The 19219-nt window shown below is 50.4% G+C and overlaps 9 protein-coding genes across 9 annotated transcripts; 4 read left to right on the top strand and 5 right to left on the bottom strand.

The window, feature by feature from the left end:
- Positions 1-1796: 1796 nt before the first annotated feature.
- HO133_003781 (uncharacterized protein) lies at positions 1797-2660 on the bottom strand (the record flags this gene model as incomplete). The annotated part of the gene is made up of 4 exons (XM_037294703.1): positions 1797-2035; positions 2093-2161; positions 2232-2361; positions 2430-2660. 4 exons carry the CDS (start codon positions 2658-2660, stop codon positions 1797-1799), a joined length of 669 nt encoding a protein of 222 aa, XP_037149391.1.
- Positions 2661-3042: 382 nt separating this feature from the next.
- HO133_003780 (uncharacterized protein) lies at positions 3043-4462 on the bottom strand (the record flags this gene model as incomplete). The annotated part of the gene is made up of 5 exons (XM_037294702.1): positions 3043-3443; positions 3526-3909; positions 3962-4136; positions 4188-4275; positions 4323-4462. 5 exons carry the CDS (start codon positions 4460-4462, stop codon positions 3043-3045), a joined length of 1188 nt encoding a protein of 395 aa, XP_037149390.1.
- A 186-nt stretch (positions 4463-4648) lies between these two features.
- On the top strand, positions 4649-5571 carry HO133_003779 (uncharacterized protein; the record flags this gene model as incomplete). The annotated part of the gene is made up of 6 exons (XM_037294701.1): positions 4649-4654; positions 4708-4753; positions 4844-5118; positions 5212-5324; positions 5377-5455; positions 5524-5571. 6 exons carry the CDS (start codon positions 4649-4651, stop codon positions 5569-5571), a joined length of 567 nt encoding a protein of 188 aa, XP_037149389.1.
- A 991-nt stretch (positions 5572-6562) lies between these two features.
- Positions 6563-7976, top strand: HO133_003778 (uncharacterized protein; the record flags this gene model as incomplete). Its single annotated transcript, XM_037294700.1, has 2 exons — positions 6563-6848; positions 6901-7976. 2 exons carry the CDS (start codon positions 6563-6565, stop codon positions 7974-7976), a joined length of 1362 nt encoding a protein of 453 aa, XP_037149388.1.
- Positions 7977-8236: 260 nt separating this feature from the next.
- HO133_003777 (uncharacterized protein) lies at positions 8237-9452 on the top strand (the record flags this gene model as incomplete). The annotated part of the gene is made up of 2 exons (XM_037294699.1): positions 8237-8483; positions 8530-9452. 2 exons carry the CDS (start codon positions 8237-8239, stop codon positions 9450-9452), a joined length of 1170 nt encoding a protein of 389 aa, XP_037149387.1.
- Positions 9453-10233: 781 nt separating this feature from the next.
- On the bottom strand, positions 10234-12456 carry HO133_003776 (uncharacterized protein; the record flags this gene model as incomplete). The annotated part of the gene is made up of 1 exon (XM_037294698.1): positions 10234-12456. The coding sequence occupies one exon, from the start codon at positions 12454-12456 to the stop codon at positions 10234-10236; it is 2223 nt and encodes a 740-aa protein (XP_037149386.1).
- Positions 12457-12638: 182 nt separating this feature from the next.
- On the top strand, positions 12639-13373 carry HO133_003775 (uncharacterized protein; the record flags this gene model as incomplete). The annotated part of the gene is made up of 1 exon (XM_037294697.1): positions 12639-13373. The coding sequence occupies one exon, from the start codon at positions 12639-12641 to the stop codon at positions 13371-13373; it is 735 nt and encodes a 244-aa protein (XP_037149385.1).
- A 332-nt stretch (positions 13374-13705) lies between these two features.
- On the bottom strand, positions 13706-14463 carry HO133_003774 (uncharacterized protein; the record flags this gene model as incomplete). Its single annotated transcript, XM_037294696.1, has 5 exons — positions 13706-13843; positions 13903-13954; positions 14017-14271; positions 14385-14395; positions 14461-14463. 5 exons carry the CDS (start codon positions 14461-14463, stop codon positions 13706-13708), a joined length of 459 nt encoding a protein of 152 aa, XP_037149384.1.
- Positions 14464-15091: 628 nt separating this feature from the next.
- Positions 15092-17062, bottom strand: HO133_003773 (uncharacterized protein; the record flags this gene model as incomplete). Its single annotated transcript, XM_037294695.1, has 3 exons — positions 15092-16611; positions 16668-16809; positions 16928-17062. The coding sequence occupies 3 exons, from the start codon at positions 17060-17062 to the stop codon at positions 15092-15094; spliced, it is 1797 nt and encodes a 598-aa protein (XP_037149383.1).
- Positions 17063-19219: the final 2157 nt, after the last annotated feature.

The following is a 19219-nucleotide window of genomic DNA, read 5'->3' as shown; positions in this document are numbered from 1 at the left end:
CACCTGTCTGACCGTGTTTGTAATGCCACACCAATCTCCACGTCTCAGCCTCGAAATCACCTCGTATAACAGTCACGAACATTGTATCCCTCTCATTGGCAAGAATCGAGTATTTGGAAGCCTGCACGGGAGTTCAGTACAGGTAATGGCAAGTGAAAATGGTTTGGGGAGGGGGAGGGGGTTGTCACCAGTTCTGTGAGCAGCCGGGATCCAGTAATCGAGGTCTTACTAAGATACAATCCATAGAACATTCTTTGGTTGACGCCGTGACGGCGCAGCTGAGCGCTGATGTCTGCGTAGAAATACTCCGTCCACTCTTCGAGGGTTGCCATGGTGTTCAATACTGGCATCTAGATCGAAGGTCTTGGCTGCGGCAAGTTGGGAAGTTGAAGAGAGCGTGAGTTCAAGAGGTGATGTGAAAGTCGAAAATCACGAAGTGAGAGACGCTCTGAGAGAATTGCCACTATTTTCGGATTCCCAGATCCTACCTCATCTGTGACCGCTACAACACGACTGCTTGCAACAACACCCCCTGGGTGCCTATCTCAGTGTCTATTGGCACCATATCGCGGAGAATTGCGGACCGAGGCGGCGAGATTACCTGCGTTTTTGAACACTGGCAGGTTATTTTACAAGGAGTTTGATGCGGAGTTTGATGCGGAGTGTGGCTGCTTTGGACCGAGGTTGAGAGGAGAACCTGGAGATCAGGATGATAGACAGTATTCGAGGTTTGTTTTAGGTGCCAGTGGCGAAAAATAAACCAACTCATTGTGTTCTTTCAGTGAGTGGAGGCAGCCGCTACTTACGGTAGCTTCGTGGCAACGGCCTCTTCTCTTGAGAGATCGAGACCATCGTACCTTTTCTGGCGCTCCTAAGCAAGAAAATTAATCCATGTCGTGTCATTTCATGGACTGCATGGTCAGTTTAATCGGCCAAATCCCGTTGATTGTGTCTTCTTCTCTTTATGGGTGGCGGAGCCTCGCCAAGAGCCCCGTGTCATTCTTGGAGGCGAAGTGCTTCCCTTTTCTGCGACGCTCTATCTATCCACCTCATCTCCTCATAACCATCTCAACGTGCGCGCCTCACCCTTTCACAACCCGTTGTCGACATTGGACGCAGAAGAGCGTGGACTCGCAGACGTAGGCGCCGGAGCCACACTATCGAACGCGGCCGGAAACGTAGCGAATGACCTCGTCTGATCCACACCTCCATCAGATCGATCCATCTCCGCCGAGCTCAACAGCACTTACGTTTCCGCACCTTGACCTCCAGTCTGAGCCTCACGCACTCTCCAGAGCCATATTCTGGCGCGATGATTTCGACCGTGGCAGTCGGCCTCGCTGTGGCGCTATGCTGGTTGCATACGCGCCCCTGGGATAGCGGTTAGGGTTGTTGAAAGGTAGGGGATTGGGAGACGGGACGTATGCAGTACCGGACAGCTGCAAATCCATGTGCCGGTTACGGTATCCTTCTCAAGGAGTGAGCCGTCGAGGTTAGTTTTGTCAATGGTGTTTAGACGGAGGAGTCGGTCGCTGATGTCGGACCAGTGGCGGTCGCGCCAGGTAGCGAGGTTGGTCATAATTGGTGAGAGGTGTTGGTAGGAAGTGTTGATGGATGTGTGGTGTTGAAGGTATGGAAGATGAAAGAAAAGTTCTGATTTGTGAAGCGCGAACAATAATGTGTTGACAGATGAAATGTTTGCATAGCATAAAAGCGGCAGTCTGAACGGAGCTGCGGAAAGTGACAGATTTCCCAAAAAATTTACCCAGACACACAGCAATCGCATACATTAAATATCACCCGCCCCAAAAACACTCCTTGCTCTCATCGATCTTTGCATCCAATTCTCCTCCATCTGTCTCATCTGCTTCTGGCACTTCCTCCACCCATGTTCCCGCGCCCGCATCTGTCATTATACCCCCTATCGTTGGATCGAAATCGAGCTCCGGATCAGGATCAAATTCTGAGGGTCCAGGTCCGTAATCTTGTATGAAGGATGGAAGCGAGAAGTCGGTCACTGAGTGTATTTGGCCGGCTAGGTGTCTTCGTCAGCGTTAACAGCGAGGTAAAGCAGCTATGGGAATTGGCTTACGGTAGGTGTCGAGTTCTAGGTGCATTCGACGGTCGATGGGGTCTATTGCCATCTCAGAGTGGAACTGACCTAAAATCGTGTCAACAAAATGTCCGTTCGAAAGGGACGAGATTGCTAGGAAGGTAAGTGGAAGACCTACGGCCGTTAGGATCCCTAAGGCGCTTGATAGTCCACAGCAGCTGCCAGAGCTCATATGTCGATTTCTGCGGCACCAACACCCTGACGGTGGCCAGGTTCCTATCATGGCCAAGCTCTTCGTATTGTAGGCGCTGCACACACAGCATCAGCATGTTCAATGGGTTTGACCGAAAGAAAGGGTAAAGCACGGCATACTTACCAATTCTCTGAGGATCAACGAGCCAGTAGCGGTGTCTTTCTTGAGTACAAGCCCGTCAAACAGATCGGCAGAAATGACAGAGGATCGCCGAAGTTGGCCAGATATGTCTGCCCAAAGGATGTTGACCCAGTCTGCACGAGTCGCGAGAGCCTTCGGCTTGATTGTCGATTTGGCGGTAGGTTTCATTTCCAGATTTTGCTGTGGAATTGAAGCCTTGGGGTGCTGCTCCATTTCGGGTATCGGTCAAGGCCAGGATGAGGAGCAAAGCAAGGGAGGAATGGAGATTATGTATGGATTTTCCGGAGGTGTTATCGATAGGGCAGTGTTGTGCTGGCAAGGAGGTTTTGGTGTTGAAGGTTCGACTGGGCATGCGATCACTGTGTTGTTAGGTAGCTGGCGACATCGTTAGGTGTCAAAGGCTTGGTGTTAGAAGAGTGGCAAGAGTTCTGCAAGATGGATGTCGAGCCAGCAGAATGTGAAGCTATACAGTTGGCCAATCTGCTATATGTCAAGATCGGTGTTAGAAGAGCGGTGGCTTTGCAAGATAGGCGAGGAGCATGCAAATTGATAACAGCGGGAGTTGTAAATCTCAAGACTGGGCATTGTTTATCTACTACCCCGTCCCTCCATGCTCCATCAAATCGACCCCTCCTCTGACCACACCCACCAACCCTCCAGTCTGCACCACTTCACTGCCTCCACCACTTAACCTGTACTCCACTTCGGCAAGTCCTGAAAGCCATGCTACTCTCGTTTGTGGTGGTACTTCTAGTTTCGCCAGCTCCTCTCCTAGGGCCGTTAGTATATCTGCTAATGCTAGGCCTTTGTTCGCTTTGAGCATGTTGACAGTGTTGAGGCAGGAGGTGACGTCGGAACTTTCCATGAGGGTGTCGCGGATGAGTTCGATGTCAGAAGGGTGAGGGGCGGCGATGCAGTCGTAAATGGTGGCGTTGGTTATCATTTCACGTTTGGGATTTTTGGGTGGTGGTTGGCCTTTGATGTATAATGGAGTGCCTGAGTATAGTGTCAGTGACTGTCGTGCATATATGGTATGCTTGCATGAGAAGCTCGTCGGAGTGTTGAAAAAGGAACATACTGCTTGCATGACATGCTTGAAGAACGTTCAAAGCTCTCCTCATGTCACCTTTGCTCAGCCGTACAAGACTGTCAACTGCCTCAGGCTGAATTTTGACATCTTCTTTGTTGATCACGATATCGACGAGCTGCCTAATATCTGGTTCTTTGAGAGGACTGAACCTGAACCTCGTGCATCTTGATAGTAATGCTGGCGACAGCTTGTGGGTATAGTTGGCGATTACGCAAAATCGCGTATTGGCCGTGTATTTTTCCATGATCCTCCGCAAGGCCATTTGAGCCACTGAAGTCATAGCATCGGCCTCGTCCAAAACAATGAGCTTGTAAGCTCCTGATGAGGGCGTGTCACCGGCCTTGGGCGCTGCTGAGAAGATCTGCTTGGTGCCTGAACTTTCAATCAGCATCAGGTAGACTCCTCCCCAACGCTTGGTACAAACTTGCAAAAGTCTTGATTTGTTCCCGCACGACGTCTATGCCTCTATCATCACTAGCATTGAGCTCGAGCACCATCTGCCTCATGTTTCTGTTGCCATAAATTCGCCGTGCTAACGCGAGTATTGTTGATGTTTTGCCTGTACCTGGTGGGCCGTAGAGTAGGAGATGGGGCAATCGCTATACTATCATCAGCGTGTGGCAGATTGCATAGAAGCGGAGGATATAAACATTGGTGTCGACAAATTTGTTGATTGTGGCTAAAATATCTTGATGGCCCGAGACATCGTCCAATGTGTCTGGTCTGTACTTCTCTACCCTGTAATGATAAGCATGGCACCTTAAGGTAGGAGACTCTACAATCACCAAGGTAGGCTGTCCTCTGCCTCTACGGGCAGGTTTGCCGCGCTTCTTTTGCCCTTTGCGTTGGTATTGTCAGAGCTGAACATGACCGACTCCTTGACCGGGGCATCATCCACGTCCATCTCATCTTCGTAATCTGACATGTTGGCAAGATGAAAGAAGAGTCGTATTGTCAACCGAAGTGTAGCTCTGTTTGTAAAGACATGATATTGAGACGCGAGGCGCGTAAAGTGGGCCTGCAGTGTGCTCAGCCCTACGAGGCTTGGCATTTGGATTGCGACTGCCTATGAGCCTCAAAGTTCCTTGACGATGGCAACACCGTAGCCAAAATGCCCGTAAGTCTAATTCTTCTCCCACCTTGAGCTGTTAGCTACTGACATGGCATCAGGCGTATCACTCCATCTTCCTCCAGGATCAAAATGTCCGGTTAATAGGTCAGTCAACCGTCACTGCCAAGAGCTGTCCCTCTACCTCAATGCTTGCCCTACCCAACTGCTTGCTCAGCTCGCTCTGACCCGATACAGGCAACTTTGCTCTCCTTCCTCTCCGAACTCGCACCCGTGGTCCAGCCTACTCTCTTCCTGCCTTGGCCCCAGGTACCTCCGAGCTTGAAATCGACCCAGACAGCGAGTCATACGACTCCCTAGATGAAGTCCTTTCCCTTTTCCGAGCAAACACGTTCTTCCGAAATTTTGAAATCAAAGGGCCGGCAGACCGATTACTCATTTATGGCATACTGTTCTTGGGCGAGGCATTGGGGAAGATAAAGCCGACATTGGGTAAGAAGGAGGCAGAGAAGGTACGTTTGCTTATACAGAGCAAACGCAAATGCAGCGCCTTTCAGGTCACAGCTTCGCAGAGAGAGCGGTGCTGATGAAGACCGGTGATCTAGGCACTGCTGAACGCAGCATTGGACCAATTTGCAATTCCGGGGGATGCTAGCTTCCCATTGAATCAGGCATTCGAGGCGCCGAGAGATCGACAAGATGCGGAGACCTTGAGACAGTGAGTCTTGCTCAAAATTACTAGCACCCCAGACCCTTCTCACGAAATCAAGGTATCTGTCTCAGGTGAGACAGGAATTGGCAATGAGATTACTTGCGCGTGTGTATGCAGATGGCAACACACCGTCGAAAGTGAGTGTTCCCACCCTTTTACTGCGGACTTGGATAGGCATTGATGATACGCACTGATGATACAATAGTGGTGGCTGAGTTTCACGAAGCGCAAATTCATGGGCAAATCACTATAGTAGCTTCTCATTGGAGCAGCAGGAAATATAGTCACCTGTTGAAACAATATTGCCTTCCAGTGTATCTGTCAGAAATCGAGGGTGGTCCTTGTGTGTACAAAGCTAGCGTTCTAGAAATTGGAGCATAGTACGATAATGGCCTTCCTCGATCCATTGCCTCCGATATTTTTGACGAGATCTTCTCATGTATACTCGTCAATGGCGATGGATCTTAGGGTGTCCTGCACCGTGTACGGCAATGTGAATCGAACGACGACTCTCGCGTGCCTTCATTGCCCCGTCTTTGCCGAATCGAGGAATATCTTGCTTACTGTCGTCGTTGCTGAAATAGAAACGCCGCGGAAGAGCTCAAATGGCCAGATGGCATCGAAACCCTCTTCAATCTAGTCTATGTATCTACAAATTCAAGGTAATAGAAGAACACCTAACAGCATTGGGATGGCATGGGGCCCTACTGCAAATCGAAGGGAGGCTCCCCATGTCGCAGCGAGTCACTACCATACACCATATACGAGCTCAGGGCAAGCAATCGAGCTCGGTAGCAAATTTGAGTGATATCTGTCAGCAATCAGAAGAATGACTGTGGCGATGAGAAGTAGATTTTACAGAGACACTCTAATGATCCTGCATCGAGCCTGGCCAAGTGCTTTGAAAGCCAATCTAGGCTCGCTGATCGGACAGCTTCAGACGGTTCGCTAGAGTTGCCGCCAGAGCTTGCGGACTTTTTGGCTCAACTTGACGCTCAGAACATGGCTCATATTCAAGCTTGAGAGGCGAGAATACGTCAAATAATTGCCACTTCTGGTTTCAATCACGCTGCGAGGACCACGCGATGAATGTGCCCTGAGTTGAGGCCCCGTGTCACGAGTCTGATGCAAGGGACTTCCACAGCCAGTTCTAAGCAAGGCCAGCGACCCTGCTGTTTTCCCACAGATAATAATTCTTTCTCTAGCAGTAGCCAGCCTCATTCTACCTCAGAGATTCGCCTATCATGCCCAAATCCAAGAACAAGAAAGAAATTAAGGATTTTACTGCAGGTAGATCTCCGTCCACCGATCGATTGCGGCTTCTACCTCTTGAGATACGATTACGCATCTACGACTTTGCTTCGGAACCCTTGACGGTACATGTCAGAAGGAAATGGAAAGGGCGTGAAACAGCATATTCGCGGCTTCTGTCATTGCCTCGGGACAAAAGATACATCGCTTTCCGCCAGCGACACCCTGGTAAGGCGCATGAAGCTTGGCCACCTTCCATTGAAGAGGCATTGTTCATAGGTATAAAGGTCGCTGATGTAGCAAATGTCAATATTGCTTACAATCAGTATAGCTCTGGAATGGACTCAGGAAATCCTTGGCGGAATTCCAGGCTTCGGACACATCATGAGTGAAATCATCTACGAACATACTGGGGAGCACCGAAGCAGGAAGAAGGTTGCTACCTACCTTGGATACTTAAAAGTGCAAGAGCTACACCTGCGACCCAAGAAGTCTCAAGCTGATACCCGGAACGTGCTCGACAATAGTTTACGTGAGACCCAGCGAATGGTTGAAAAGATTCAGAAGGAGTCCAATGCACTTCTCCGTCTCTCAAATGCCACGTCCGCAAGCGTTGGATCAATGCTCCAAAGTCTCCAGGATATCGCCTCCCAATTACCCGCAGCGATTCAGGCCGACCAGCAATTCCTCTCGCTTATGGACCAGCCAAACCCTACACTAAATGGCGATGTCAACATCTTCCGCGAGTTTACACGGATAGTTGCCGACTACGTCAATGACTTTGACATCTATCTCGCGGCCCCTCTACCTGAGTGCTACTTCTCTCTCCTTTCCATCTCTCGCTTCTACCGTATCGATGCCCTTGCCAACATGGCATCCAGCATCGTTTACGACTTTGGGAACGAATTGACCATGCTGCGTGATTTCAGCAAGCTCCTCAGTCCAGGATCCCAACGCTATATCAGGCATGTCAAGATCAACATGGTCGAAGCTTTCATGCTCCACAACGAGACTCTGCCATTTATCTCGGAACCAGCCCTCAGCAAGAACTTGGAAGCCACATTGCCCAGCCTGCGCACCTTAACCATCGACCTTTGGCCACGCGATCCAGCGCGCACGGACAAAGAGAGCAGAGCATGGGGTGAGCAGAGCGAAGTCCTTATCCAATCTCTGCACAATGTTAAGGCGAAGGTGAGACTGCAGTTGAGATGGGCAGCGGATTGTGAGAGGTTTGAGAGAGAGTATGTGAGGAATGGGGAATGGAAACGTGTTTGGAGGGACATGCCCGAGGGCCAGTCAAACAGCAACGACGGGATCTGTCACAGCTGCTATGAGCTCCATGGCAGTAGTTACAAGGAAGTGGAACGTTGTGGCAGCGAGCGCATTTCGGGCCCATCAGGCCGGTGATTTCAGGCCGGTAGCTTGGCATGTCGAGGCTTAGACGATATCAGTATTGGGGGCAATACATGTTGGGTACTAGATCCGTACTCTCTGTCAAGGGTTTGGAATTTACAAATTCGAAGTAAGGGGTTTTGGTGCCTAGCAAAGTCGATGCAAGGGGATTCTGGCTCTCATCTGCGGACGTGCTTTTAAACCTCTGAAAGGGACGTTGTTTTGCTCTATCGAATACTGTGAACATCATCAGTAATCACCCTGCTTGGAAAGCTATGCTGATCGATTCACTCAAGACCCTCCCACCTGAATTGCGGGAGTTTGTCTACTCCTACTTATTGTCCGGTGACGAAGACGGTACAGTACGCATAAGACAGAGACGGAATGTTGAAGACGGGCTCTGGTCTACCGAGGATTTATCTGCCGTACTCGCATTAAATGAAAACCCAATATATGTTGCCCGCCGTCGAAAAAGACCTCATCAGAATTGGCCCAACGAGGTCGAGGATGCCCTTTTCCAAGGTATGTGAAGATGAAGTCTCAACATGCACGTACTGATCCACTAAAGCAATGGAATGGCTTAGCAAATACGACGTAAGATCCCGTCGACTTCCGAGCGGGAACAGGGTCATATCTGAGCTCATCTACGAGCTTACGGGGCAAGTGAGAAGTCGGAAGCAGATCTCGAACCATATCCAAGTATTGAGGGTGTATTCGCGCCTCGGACGAACCGAAACTGCGCAAGACGTCGATACACAGCAGGCTACCAAAGTCGTGAATCTTGGACCGGCAGTCTCGTATGAAAATTCAACAATCTTGACCAAAATTTCCGATTCCTTCTCGACCATGGCATCGAAATCAAAAGGAACCCTCTCGCTCCGCTGCAGCACCACCTTCGCCCGTAACCTCCTCTCCCTTAGCCTTGTCAACCGTTTCTACCGGAACGAGTGCCTCCATCATCTAGCATCAAACATACGTTTCGACTTCGGATTTGACGGTCATGCACTGCAGCACTTTTGCAGTACCGCGCCCGCGGAGATTCTCAAAGCAATGCGCCACTTGCGCGTCACGTTGGTCGAAGGCTATATGCCTCAATTGCCCGACTTGCCGAACCTTCACACTCTCGCTGTTGATCTGTGGCCGCGCAATCCGACACGCAGGCCGCAAAACATACACCGCCCGGATTCGACTGATAGGGCGTGGGGCACGCAGACGGAGAAGCTCCTGGACGGTTCGGGGGTGGTGTTGGCGGTGAGGGCCAGACTCAGGCTGGAGATGAGATGGGCTGCGGATTGCGAGAGGTTCGAGAGGGAGTATGTAGAAAGGGGACGATGGAGACGAGTGAATAGAGAAAATGAAAACGGTGCTTCGGATCAAGAGGGACCGACTTGTCGTAGGTGCTACGAACTGTGTGGCAATGGGAAGACTGTTGTGGAAGTGACAGGAAAGGAGAAGGAAGCAGCGTCTGCGGGTGGTGGGCTTGTATTTTGAAAGTTTCGCGTTGCTCCTAACACCGACGGAGACCATCATGGCAAGACATAGTAGTGTCTCGAGAACGCATTCCTTCGAGGTAAGCCAGGTTTTGATGGACGAGGTCCAGATTTGCTAGCAGCTTGCCCTTCCATAGCCCTTGAGTTCGCCATCGACTGCGGTATGCTGGGCGAAGCAAGACTTACATAAAGCCTTGAAATTTCTCCAACACGACTTAACAGGCGAATATATCCCAACGGCCGAAATAGCGCGTTATCGTCAAGTTTCGAAAGCAGTGGGATAAATACTGCAACGACAACGCACGCATTTAATAGCTGAGCTCTCTGAGATTGTTGGTTCTCTTAGAAAGTTGATAGTCGCGTACGTTGACCAGATCAAGAACACAATGCTGTGCCCTGCGAACGTGATCGGAGGATTGAGTAGCTGCGTTCAGGAAAGAGCGCTCGGTGTCGAGAGGCGAACGCTAGGGTTGTTGTGGACCTAAGCTGGGATCGCGGCTGTCGATACTTCAAGGGGAGTTATGTGGATGAGGAGGATTGAAGACGATCGAGAAAGTGAAGGGTTTGCGGGCCAGTATGGCTGGTCACACGTGACTTGTAGATTATGGCAAATTGTTGAGAAAGATAGGAGGCTGATGACGCGCTGTGCCTGTAGTGCGGGCATCGCTGTCAGATGGTCGATACGAGAGAAGAATGTGCTGGAGATTTCAAAGATTTAATAAGCAGCGAAGCTTCTTGAAGCACTTTAGAGTGGCGTAAAAGGCGTGAACGTTCTTGCTGTACTACCTAGCACGAACAGTAGGTGCTTTCACCCGGGGACTGGCATTCGTGGAGGCCTTGGCTTTGGAATGCTTGATGCCTTTGGAGCCAGTAGTAGCAACTTTCGATGGGTGCTTAACAGCAGTCGTTCCGTTAGTCGTCTCCTCCTTCTCGACTGACTTGGCGTTGATATCGGCCTTCTTCTTCCCATTCACGGCCTTGGGATTAATCCCTTTCCTCCTCAAGCGATTTCTCCTTGCCTTCTCCATGTATTTCTCATCCTCCGAGTCATCAAAACTACCAAAAGCTTGCTCCTCATCTTCATCATCAGTTGCGATCGGCGTCCTGTCTACCATACCCAATGGATCGCTATTCTTAGCGCCATTCGCTACTCCTTCCTTTGTCGACATATTTGGCGATGGCCCCGTCTTCTTGAACTTGCTCACGAAGAAGCCGTCAACATTGTAAGCGTGTGGGTAGAACCGTTTCGTCATCTTCATCTTCGGATCGAACTGCTTGCCCATGTAGCTCACAAAGCCATCTACACCAAATGTCAAGCCTGTCTCTACAAGCTTGACATTCGGTCGTTTCTTAAGAGCGTAATGCACAACCTGTTCGTTCTCCTCAATGGATACGCTACACGTCGAGTAGATGATGTAGCCTCCAGTCTTACTCGTGTGATCGACAGAGTCAATAGCGCAGAGTAAAAGCTGCTTCTGTAGGTGCGGCAGTTGCATGAAGTCTTTCTCCGTTTTGTTCGTCTTGATGCTGGGATCTTTCGCGATAACGCCTGTACCAGAACACGGAGCATCGAGTAGTACGCGATCGAAGCCACCGATCACCCTTGGAAATTCTCTAGCGTCATGGTTGCAAACAATGGTATTTTTGACACCGAGACGGTGAATATTGCCTATCAAAGCCTTGGTTCTGTTTTTGTTACTGTCATTTGCGAATATGCTGCCGGTGTTTTTCATCAAAGCGGCGATATAGGTAGTCTTTCCACCAGGGGCCGCTGTCATATCCAGAATCCTTTCATGTTCTTGAGGTGCGAGAGCCATAACGGGGAGGAACGAAGAAGCGGCCATGATGATGTACTGGCCGGCAAGATACTCCGGCGTAGCTCCCAAGGGTACTTGGCTTTCGAATACCTGCAACCCAACTTTCGACCACTTCCCCACAGGCTCAAGCGTCACGCCTTTGTTGATGAGCGATTGCGCTAGCTCTCGGCGATGGGTTCGGATGGTATTTGTGCGTATGACAACTGGGCGGGCAGATTCATTAGCTTCGAAGAATGCGAATGCTTCTCGGGGTGTGAAGAGGTTGAAGAGCTTTTCTGCAAGGTAGGAAGAGTAGCCGTAGTAGAGGCAGACATCTTTAATGAGTTGGGCTGTGTATTCGGCGCGGGATCGACCCGGTTCAGAAAGTTTGGAGAAGTCGTCCAGGACGCGGACGGTGTCTGTAATGCGTGATCGAAGGAGTTGCAGGTCTGGCGCCAGTCTCGATACTGGGCCTGCATCTTCATCCTCATCGTCCAAGACATTTGGTCGGTCACCATCTAGGTTGGTTTGCAAAGCTGCTTCTTCCAGCTCAAGCTGCGCCTCCGCTGCGTCTTCCTCTTGCCTTTCATCTAGTCGCCTCGACAGTCCCGCGATATTTGCAGCCGTGAGTTTCTCTTCGGCATCAGACTCATCTTCATCCTCCGAAAATCTCGCTTTCTCTTGCTGTGGGTCCGAATCATACACCGAAGATTCAGACCCTAAAAACTCATCCCCCAGGCCCTTCCCATCTTCCGACATGCCATCTTCCTCTCCACCAAGCAAGCCTGCATCCTTTTCCTCCTCTCCTCCTAAAAGGTCCGCCGCATCATCGTCGGTGCTAATTTCCTTCTCATTGCCTCTCAAAAAATCTGCCGCATCGTCGTCCGAGCTCTCGTCTTCGTCTTGCAGCGCACCAGACATGACAGCATCAGCCATCCTCATTCCCTTTCCGCCTTTTTGTCCCTTCTGCGCCTTGCCGAAGCCATTGGCGAACTTTCCCTTGGTAGCAAGCTTAAGTCCCGAGTTCGCAGTGTGATTGTATGCTGGATTCGCAGGTGTTGGCACTTTGATTTCTCCAGAGGCTTTTCTCTTCTTCCCTCTCGCAGAGTCGTCAAAGTCGCCGGCTTTGCGTTTCATCAGAGAGGAGATGCGAGACTCGTCCAAGGGTGGCGGCGGACCTTGCTTCTTCATGCGGCGACCTACTCCCATGATTGCGACTGTGGGTTCTTATAAGACTGTACTCTTGCAAAATTCGACCGCCGTCAAGCAGTCCCCGTTCAGAATCCAGAAAAGTTCGTGCGATAGGGCTGCCAGTTATCTTAGCGCCTTGGCACCTCTCCACTACCAAAGGACTAAAGTATGGAGCTCTCTCCGCGCTTTCTTACCTTAACATGCAATCCGAGCACCACGAAACCCTCTTCTCCATATTTAGCAAAACACACCCGCCTGACTACCTCCCTGACGGCACAATGACCGAACTATCCTTCGCCAAGACATTTCTCTCCTCACTCGACTCCCGCCCTCTCAAACTCGGACCAGATTACACTGCAAACCCCAAAACCGTCGAGCTGAATGGACCGTACACGCTGCCCAAGATGCCTACGCCATTCAAGCGGGCAACGCAATCGGGGCTGGTAGACGAGGCGGCGCAGAAGCCTAGTGTGCTTAACGTTACGCTGAAGAGTTCGAGGAATCCGGTGCTGAGTCTAAGCCTGCCGAGTACCGATTTGGGCACGACGGTGCTTGATTTCAAGCAGAGGGTGGCTTCGGATTTGAAGCTCGGAGGAACGGAGAAGATACGCATACTGTACAACAAGAAGCCAGCAGGGGATGTGAAGACGCTGAAGGAGCTTATCGGAGACGAGCCTTTACAAGCAGGTCAAGAATTAGAGCTAGGCGTTATGGTTATGGGATACAAAGAAGCCGATGTATCGAAGACGGAGGATTCGACTATGAGAGATGCGGAGGGAGAGACGTCAATTGCGCAGGGACCGAGTGGAGAGGAGGTGCTTAGTGCGGAGGAGTTCTGGACAGACCTTAAGGGGTTCTTGGTGCAGAGGCTACGGGATGAGGGGAAGGCTGGGGAGGTATTTGATAAGTTTAGGGAGAGTTGGGAGAAGAGGTAGCAGGGGTGCCCTAGAGCAGTGTTTTAAGGCATGGGAACGCGGGTTCCGTACACATATCGGCGAACAGCCACAGCAACTTGTTGGCATTCGAGAGCACCGGAATCTGATTTCAGAAGCTCGGGTAGGCACTGTCTCAGTAACGTTGGGCAATGGGCACAGAGCACGTGAAAGACGTCAAGCTTCGAGTCGTACAAGTAGTGAAACAGATGATCGATCATGAGCATGGAATCTATGCACCACAGGCTCTTCAAACTAGTTTGCCCACCAAATCTTCAACAATCCTTCCACCATTCCCATGCCGTCCTTCGTCAGCAGTGTTCCCAAGCTCCGCTCTAGCGCTTTCCTTTGCTGATGTCCTTCAGAATGGTTGCGTACTCTATTTCGTCATCCCGGTTGGCTTGTACTTCGGCTGCGATACCGTTAAGCGCGTTCTTGAGGGATTCCTTTGATGAAGCGTAGGTCATTCTTGGCTGTAAGATTCCCAGAATCAGCTTTATGTTAATGAGCATAGCGTGAATGACAGTCTTACGAAGACCAATGTTCCCTCATCTGGGCTCCACGAAATGAAGACAATCTTGTTCCTATCCCTTTGTCAGCCTCATCTTCCCGCCCAGGTTCCTTCTATTAAGAAGTCACAGCATACCTCGTTCCCTCACCCCCCTCCAACTCATACTGAAAGTCATAAACGGCATATCTGGGTCCCTTGCCCTCCTTCCCCTTATGCCCCGCCTTTGCATTCATCAGCTTGCTCTGAAACGTCTCCCAGTCAGGATCAGAGCTCGAGTCCTCGACGACAATCTCCTTGTAGTCATCGGACAGCTTGTAGATGATGTATTTGACCGATTTGCCTAGCTTGAGCTCATTGAACTTAGATATGCACTCCGGCGAGACGGAGACTCTAGTGGACGCTGTGGTGTTAGCGGAACGAGTTAAACTGGGGTAAAGCCGCGTTTCTTCGGTGTATTTTGCATCAAAAGGGAAGTAAGGCAGGTGGGAATGGGGGAGGGGTACCCGGATTTACTCTGTGAAACGGTTAGCACGTGCTTTTGTGTCGCTGGCGGAGGAGGCACGCGAAGGGCAAGCTTACCATGATTTCGTAGGGTCGAGAAGACCAAGAGAGTGAAGATAGATAGGATAGTTAGACAGCTGTATATCCACCACGGCGTCAGCGTCAGCTTGAGTCAACTTGGCAGCCTGGCACAAGGGCGTGCAGGTGGGGTGGGGAAGGATGAGATGGAAGGCACAGAAGTTGATTCGCATACCAAATAATAGCAGCTTACAATATTGTGGGCGGTGCTTTGGTAGCTGGTTGTTGTGTAGAAAGGAAGTAGAGTACCTAAGACAATCCTTGCCGTTGCGGTAGTGGGGAGCAACATTGTTGTCGCTTGGCGGCTGGTGGGGCGAACCTTTGCTAGCGCCCTTTCCTCGAGTGTACTCCAAGGATTGAACGACGCTGAAAGAAATCTAGTGGTGACAGATGAACGGTGAGGTACTGAATGTTTTGAGTTTTTGTATTATGATCCAAGCTATGGACACTTTGTACATTTGTATCTTACATGAAATCGACCGCTTTTGCTATGCTATCAGGCAGGGTGCGAAAGTAACCTGAGTGGAGAGACCCAAGGGGGGTGCGATAACGACACTTGCCGAGAATCAAAGTCATGTCCAGTACGCCGGCTGTGGATATCGACGAAGAGAAGCAGGGACGGCATGTCCGCTTAAAACATGCCTCCACCGCCCATGCCACCCATTCCTCCCATGCCTCCGCCTCCCATACCACCACCTGGCGGCCCCTTCTCTTCTGGCGCCTCAGTGATGGCGACCTCCGTGGTACCAAGCAGCGAAGCGACGCCACTTGCATCAACGAGAGCAGTGCGGACGACCTTAAATGGATCAACTATACCGGAAGCGATCATGTCAACATATTCGCCTTTTGCGCTGTCAAAGCCCTTGTTAAAATCTGATCCGAATTCATCCATAAGCTTGCCAACGACAACGCTACCTTCAGTACCAGCGTTCTCGACAATTGTCCGTGCTGGGCGAGTGATGGCGCTCTTGATGATACTGACACCCAGCTGTTGATCAAAGTTGGTGGGCTTGACGGAGCCTAGCGCATTGGCGGCAGCTTTCAAGAGTGCAGTCCCTCCACCTGGTAGGATACCTTCCTCTACGGCTGCACGGGTCGCGTTCAAAGCATCAACAACGCGGTCCTTCTTCTCTCCAACTTCAATTTCGGAAGCACCTCCAACCTTGATCACAGCCACGCCTCCGGACAGCTTAGCCAGGCGCTCTTGTAGCTTCTCCTTTTCGTAGTCTGACGTTGATGGATCATTCATGACGCCGCGAATCTGCTCGCATCTCTGTGCTATCGCGTCTTTGCTGCCCTCGCCGTTGAGTATGATGGTGTCCTCTTTCGTAATCGTGATCGAGCCAGTTGATCCAAGCATATCCGGCGTAGCTTTCTCCAATTTGATATCAAGCTCGTCCGTGAACACAGTGGCGTTGGTGAGAATGCCGAGATCGCCCAGAATGGATTTGCGGTTGTCACCAAAACCAGGAGCCTTGACAGCGGCAACTTGTAGCTGACCACGTAGCTTGTTGAGGATACAGACTGCCAAAGCTTCTCCATCGATGTCCTCAGCAATGATGACAAGTGGGCGGCGCATCTGAGTAGAGGCTTCGAGCGCGGGTATTATGTCCTGGACTGCGGATATCTTCTTCTCTGACAGTAGGATCAAGGGCTTCTCGAATTCAACCTTTTGGGACTTGGTATCGGTGATGAAGTATGCGGAGGTGAAGCCACGGTCGAATCTCATACCCTCGGTGACCTCAAGCTCGTCCTCGATCGTCTTTCCCTCTTTGACAGTGATAACGCCCTCCTTGCCAACCTTCTCCATAGCATTTGAGATGAGCTTTCCCACATGGGTATCACCGTTTGCTGAGATGGTGGCCACCTGAGCAATCTCTTCGCCAGTGGTGATATCGCGCTTGTTGTTCTGTAGATATTGCACCACTGCTTCGACAGCGGCTTGTGTACCTCTCCTCAAATCCATAGGATTGCATCCGGCAGCGACGTTCTTGACGGTCTCAGAGAAGATGGCGCGAGCGAGGACAGTGGCGGTTGTGGTACCATCACCAGCTACCTCGTTTGTTTTCGAGGCAACATCTTGTAAGAGACGGGCACCAAGGTTTTCGAATTTGTCCTGTAGGGTGATCGCTTTAGCGACGGTCACACCATCTATATGCTGATCTTTAGCATGGGCATCTTTTCTCTAATGGTCTTTTGGGCGGCACCTTTGGTGATCTTCGGAGAGCCATAGCTCGATTCGATCAAGACATTTCGTCCTTTAGGTCCTAGTGTGGTTGCTACAGCTTTGGAGAGTGTCTCAACGCCCTTCAGTAGAGCCGCCCTCCCGTCGACGCCGAATTTAAGGTCCTACACAGCGCAGCGTTAGTGATTGAATAGCTTGATCGACGTTGCTAACGATCCTGAGGGACGATTTGAGGATCGATAGCAGGCGAGCTAGAGGAGCAAGCAAGACAGTCTCGCGTACCTTATGAGCAAATCTCTGTTGCTGAAAGTTGAGGGCGGTAGCAGCGGCCGGCCGTGATCTTGAAAGTGTGCTAGAGTATGGGGAGACTGATGGCAGGAGCGAAGCTCGCCCTCTTGAGCTGAGAGCTCGCTGCATATTTTCGACAGAGCTTGATCCTCGGGGTAAAGAAAGAGGACTGATGGATCTGTTGTAGACAGGACTAAGGTACCTTATAGAATGAGCAGTGGAAATGCAAAACTAAGTATTGAACCAGCGAGCATCAAAAATATTTCTGGATGATTCTTCGACTAGTCCTAAAAGCGTAAAAGTTGCCGAGTACCCCTGTCGTTTGGATATGGGGTTTTTCCGGAGTCCGGTTTACTCTTAACGTCTGTTCACTCCCTTCTCTCAATACTACTGCTGCTTCTTACTGATGGTTGTGCTCCTGTGATTGTCAGTGCCCTTCAGAACTGTTTATGTGTGCTTCTAAGTTTCTTCGCCGCACTGACTGGATCCAGACTGTCAGGATCAAAAAGGGAAAGGCTGAGAAGAATGAAGGTGAGTGTGCAGAAAGCAGAGAATCATCACTACAATCCCACTCAATGAAGGCAATGGAGCTTGGTATAGTGTGAGCATTGAGACCCTATTCCAGTGCGAGATCCGATGTTGCTGTCAAAGGAGAAGTGTACAGTAAGCCAATCAGTATAAATTGCATTGCGTTTCGCATCTCTTAGAGAAGACATTTTTCTATGCGCAAAGATATTCTGCAATCCACAAAGAATGCTGTGATGGTTGTGTTATTGGTCGTCATCCCTTGAGATGCGGGAGATGTTTGCAGACCCTTCCCAAACCCCCACTCCCTACCTGCATGACAACGTGAACGTGCCAATCATAGAATAACGGAATTTTTCATCAGCACCAGAGCGGCAGTAAACAGCTATCACCTGACTCTGACTATCCCCCACTCCCAGCTTGCATATGAAAGTGAAGACATAATTTTCAAAGTGACAGACCTTTCCAAGTCACTAGAGAGGGAGTGCAGACGGCTCTGAAGATTTGACCTTCCCCAGCCACAGATTGCATGAAAATATAGAATCCCCCACCAAACCGTGACAGGGGTTTTTTGAGCCACTAAAATGGCAGTGGAGATGCCTGTCGAATACTCGTCATTCCTACTGCTAGCTTGCACAAGAATTTGAGGATATCAACGGCGTATTAATAGTATCTCGCCAAGCCACTGAGGAGGCAGTAACGATGGTTCCCGGTGCCGGAACCTAGAGCTGTCAATCCGAGAGTTGGGGAACCTCTCCGAGCGACTGGAGACACGGTGCAGATAGATAGCTAGGCCAGAGCACGAGGCTGCCAATCGAAGAGCGATGAATCCTCTAACCTGTTGGGGAGAAGGAGAGGGTGGTGGCCGTTGCGAAAACATGGAACTGCCGATGGGGGTGTGACAGAACCTTTGGAGGAGAAGGTAAGGGTGGCGTTCGGGGCAACAGCGTGAAGCTGCCGATTCGGAAGTGATGGAATCCCTCCGGAACTAGAAAGAAAGTGACTTCTGCTGCCGCGTGACGCATGACCCCCGAAGTGATGTGTTGTCTTCGAGTGACTGCTCTCTGTGAAGCTCGCCTCCCCGCTGACTTGACATCTTCCCTTACTTAAGCTCCTTCTCGACAGACCACCCAACATTCCTACTTAAGCTCCTTCTCGACAGACCACCCAACATTCCTACTCAACAACTTCCAACATCCAGGATGAGGCCTTCGTGCAAGCCATATCCTTTTATGATAAACATGTCTGTCTTCATAGTCCTGTATAGGATCTCGCCAGGCCTTATTAGAGTTGGACAAACGACATCCAGCTGAACGGTTCTGAAACGCTGCCGACGATCTTCCTCAACAACTCCGGTTTCCAGAATAAAGCTTTCATGTGAGCCAGATTCTTTGATGATGACTATGTCAGTATTTGTGACCCTGTGTAGGAGCTTGTCGAGCCTGCCAGAGCTGGACAAAGGACATCCTGTTGAACGGTACTCAACACGCCCACGGTCTTCCTCAACGATTTTGAACACCCGGGGACCGCCTTCTTCGCACGCTCAACATATTGACTTTAATCATTCTAAAGGACATCCTATTGAACGGTTCTCAACATACCCACAATCTTCCTCGACATTTTCGAACACCCTGCGGTTACCTTCTGAACACGCTCAACGTATCGACATTGATTATACTAGCCTTCGTGATTCTATGTCTGATCTCGTATCGCTTGGTCACCGCTGCGGGAACAGAATTACCTTTGATACTTATTATTCTT

This window comes from Letharia lupina (assembly GCF_014066315.1).
Source record: "Letharia lupina isolate WasteWater1 chromosome Unknown contig_18, whole genome shotgun sequence".
Taxonomy (NCBI): Eukaryota; Fungi; Ascomycota; class Lecanoromycetes; order Lecanorales; family Parmeliaceae; genus Letharia; species Letharia lupina.
Note: the sequence above shows the minus strand (reverse complement) of the source record. Positions and strands in the feature narration are given on the sequence as shown.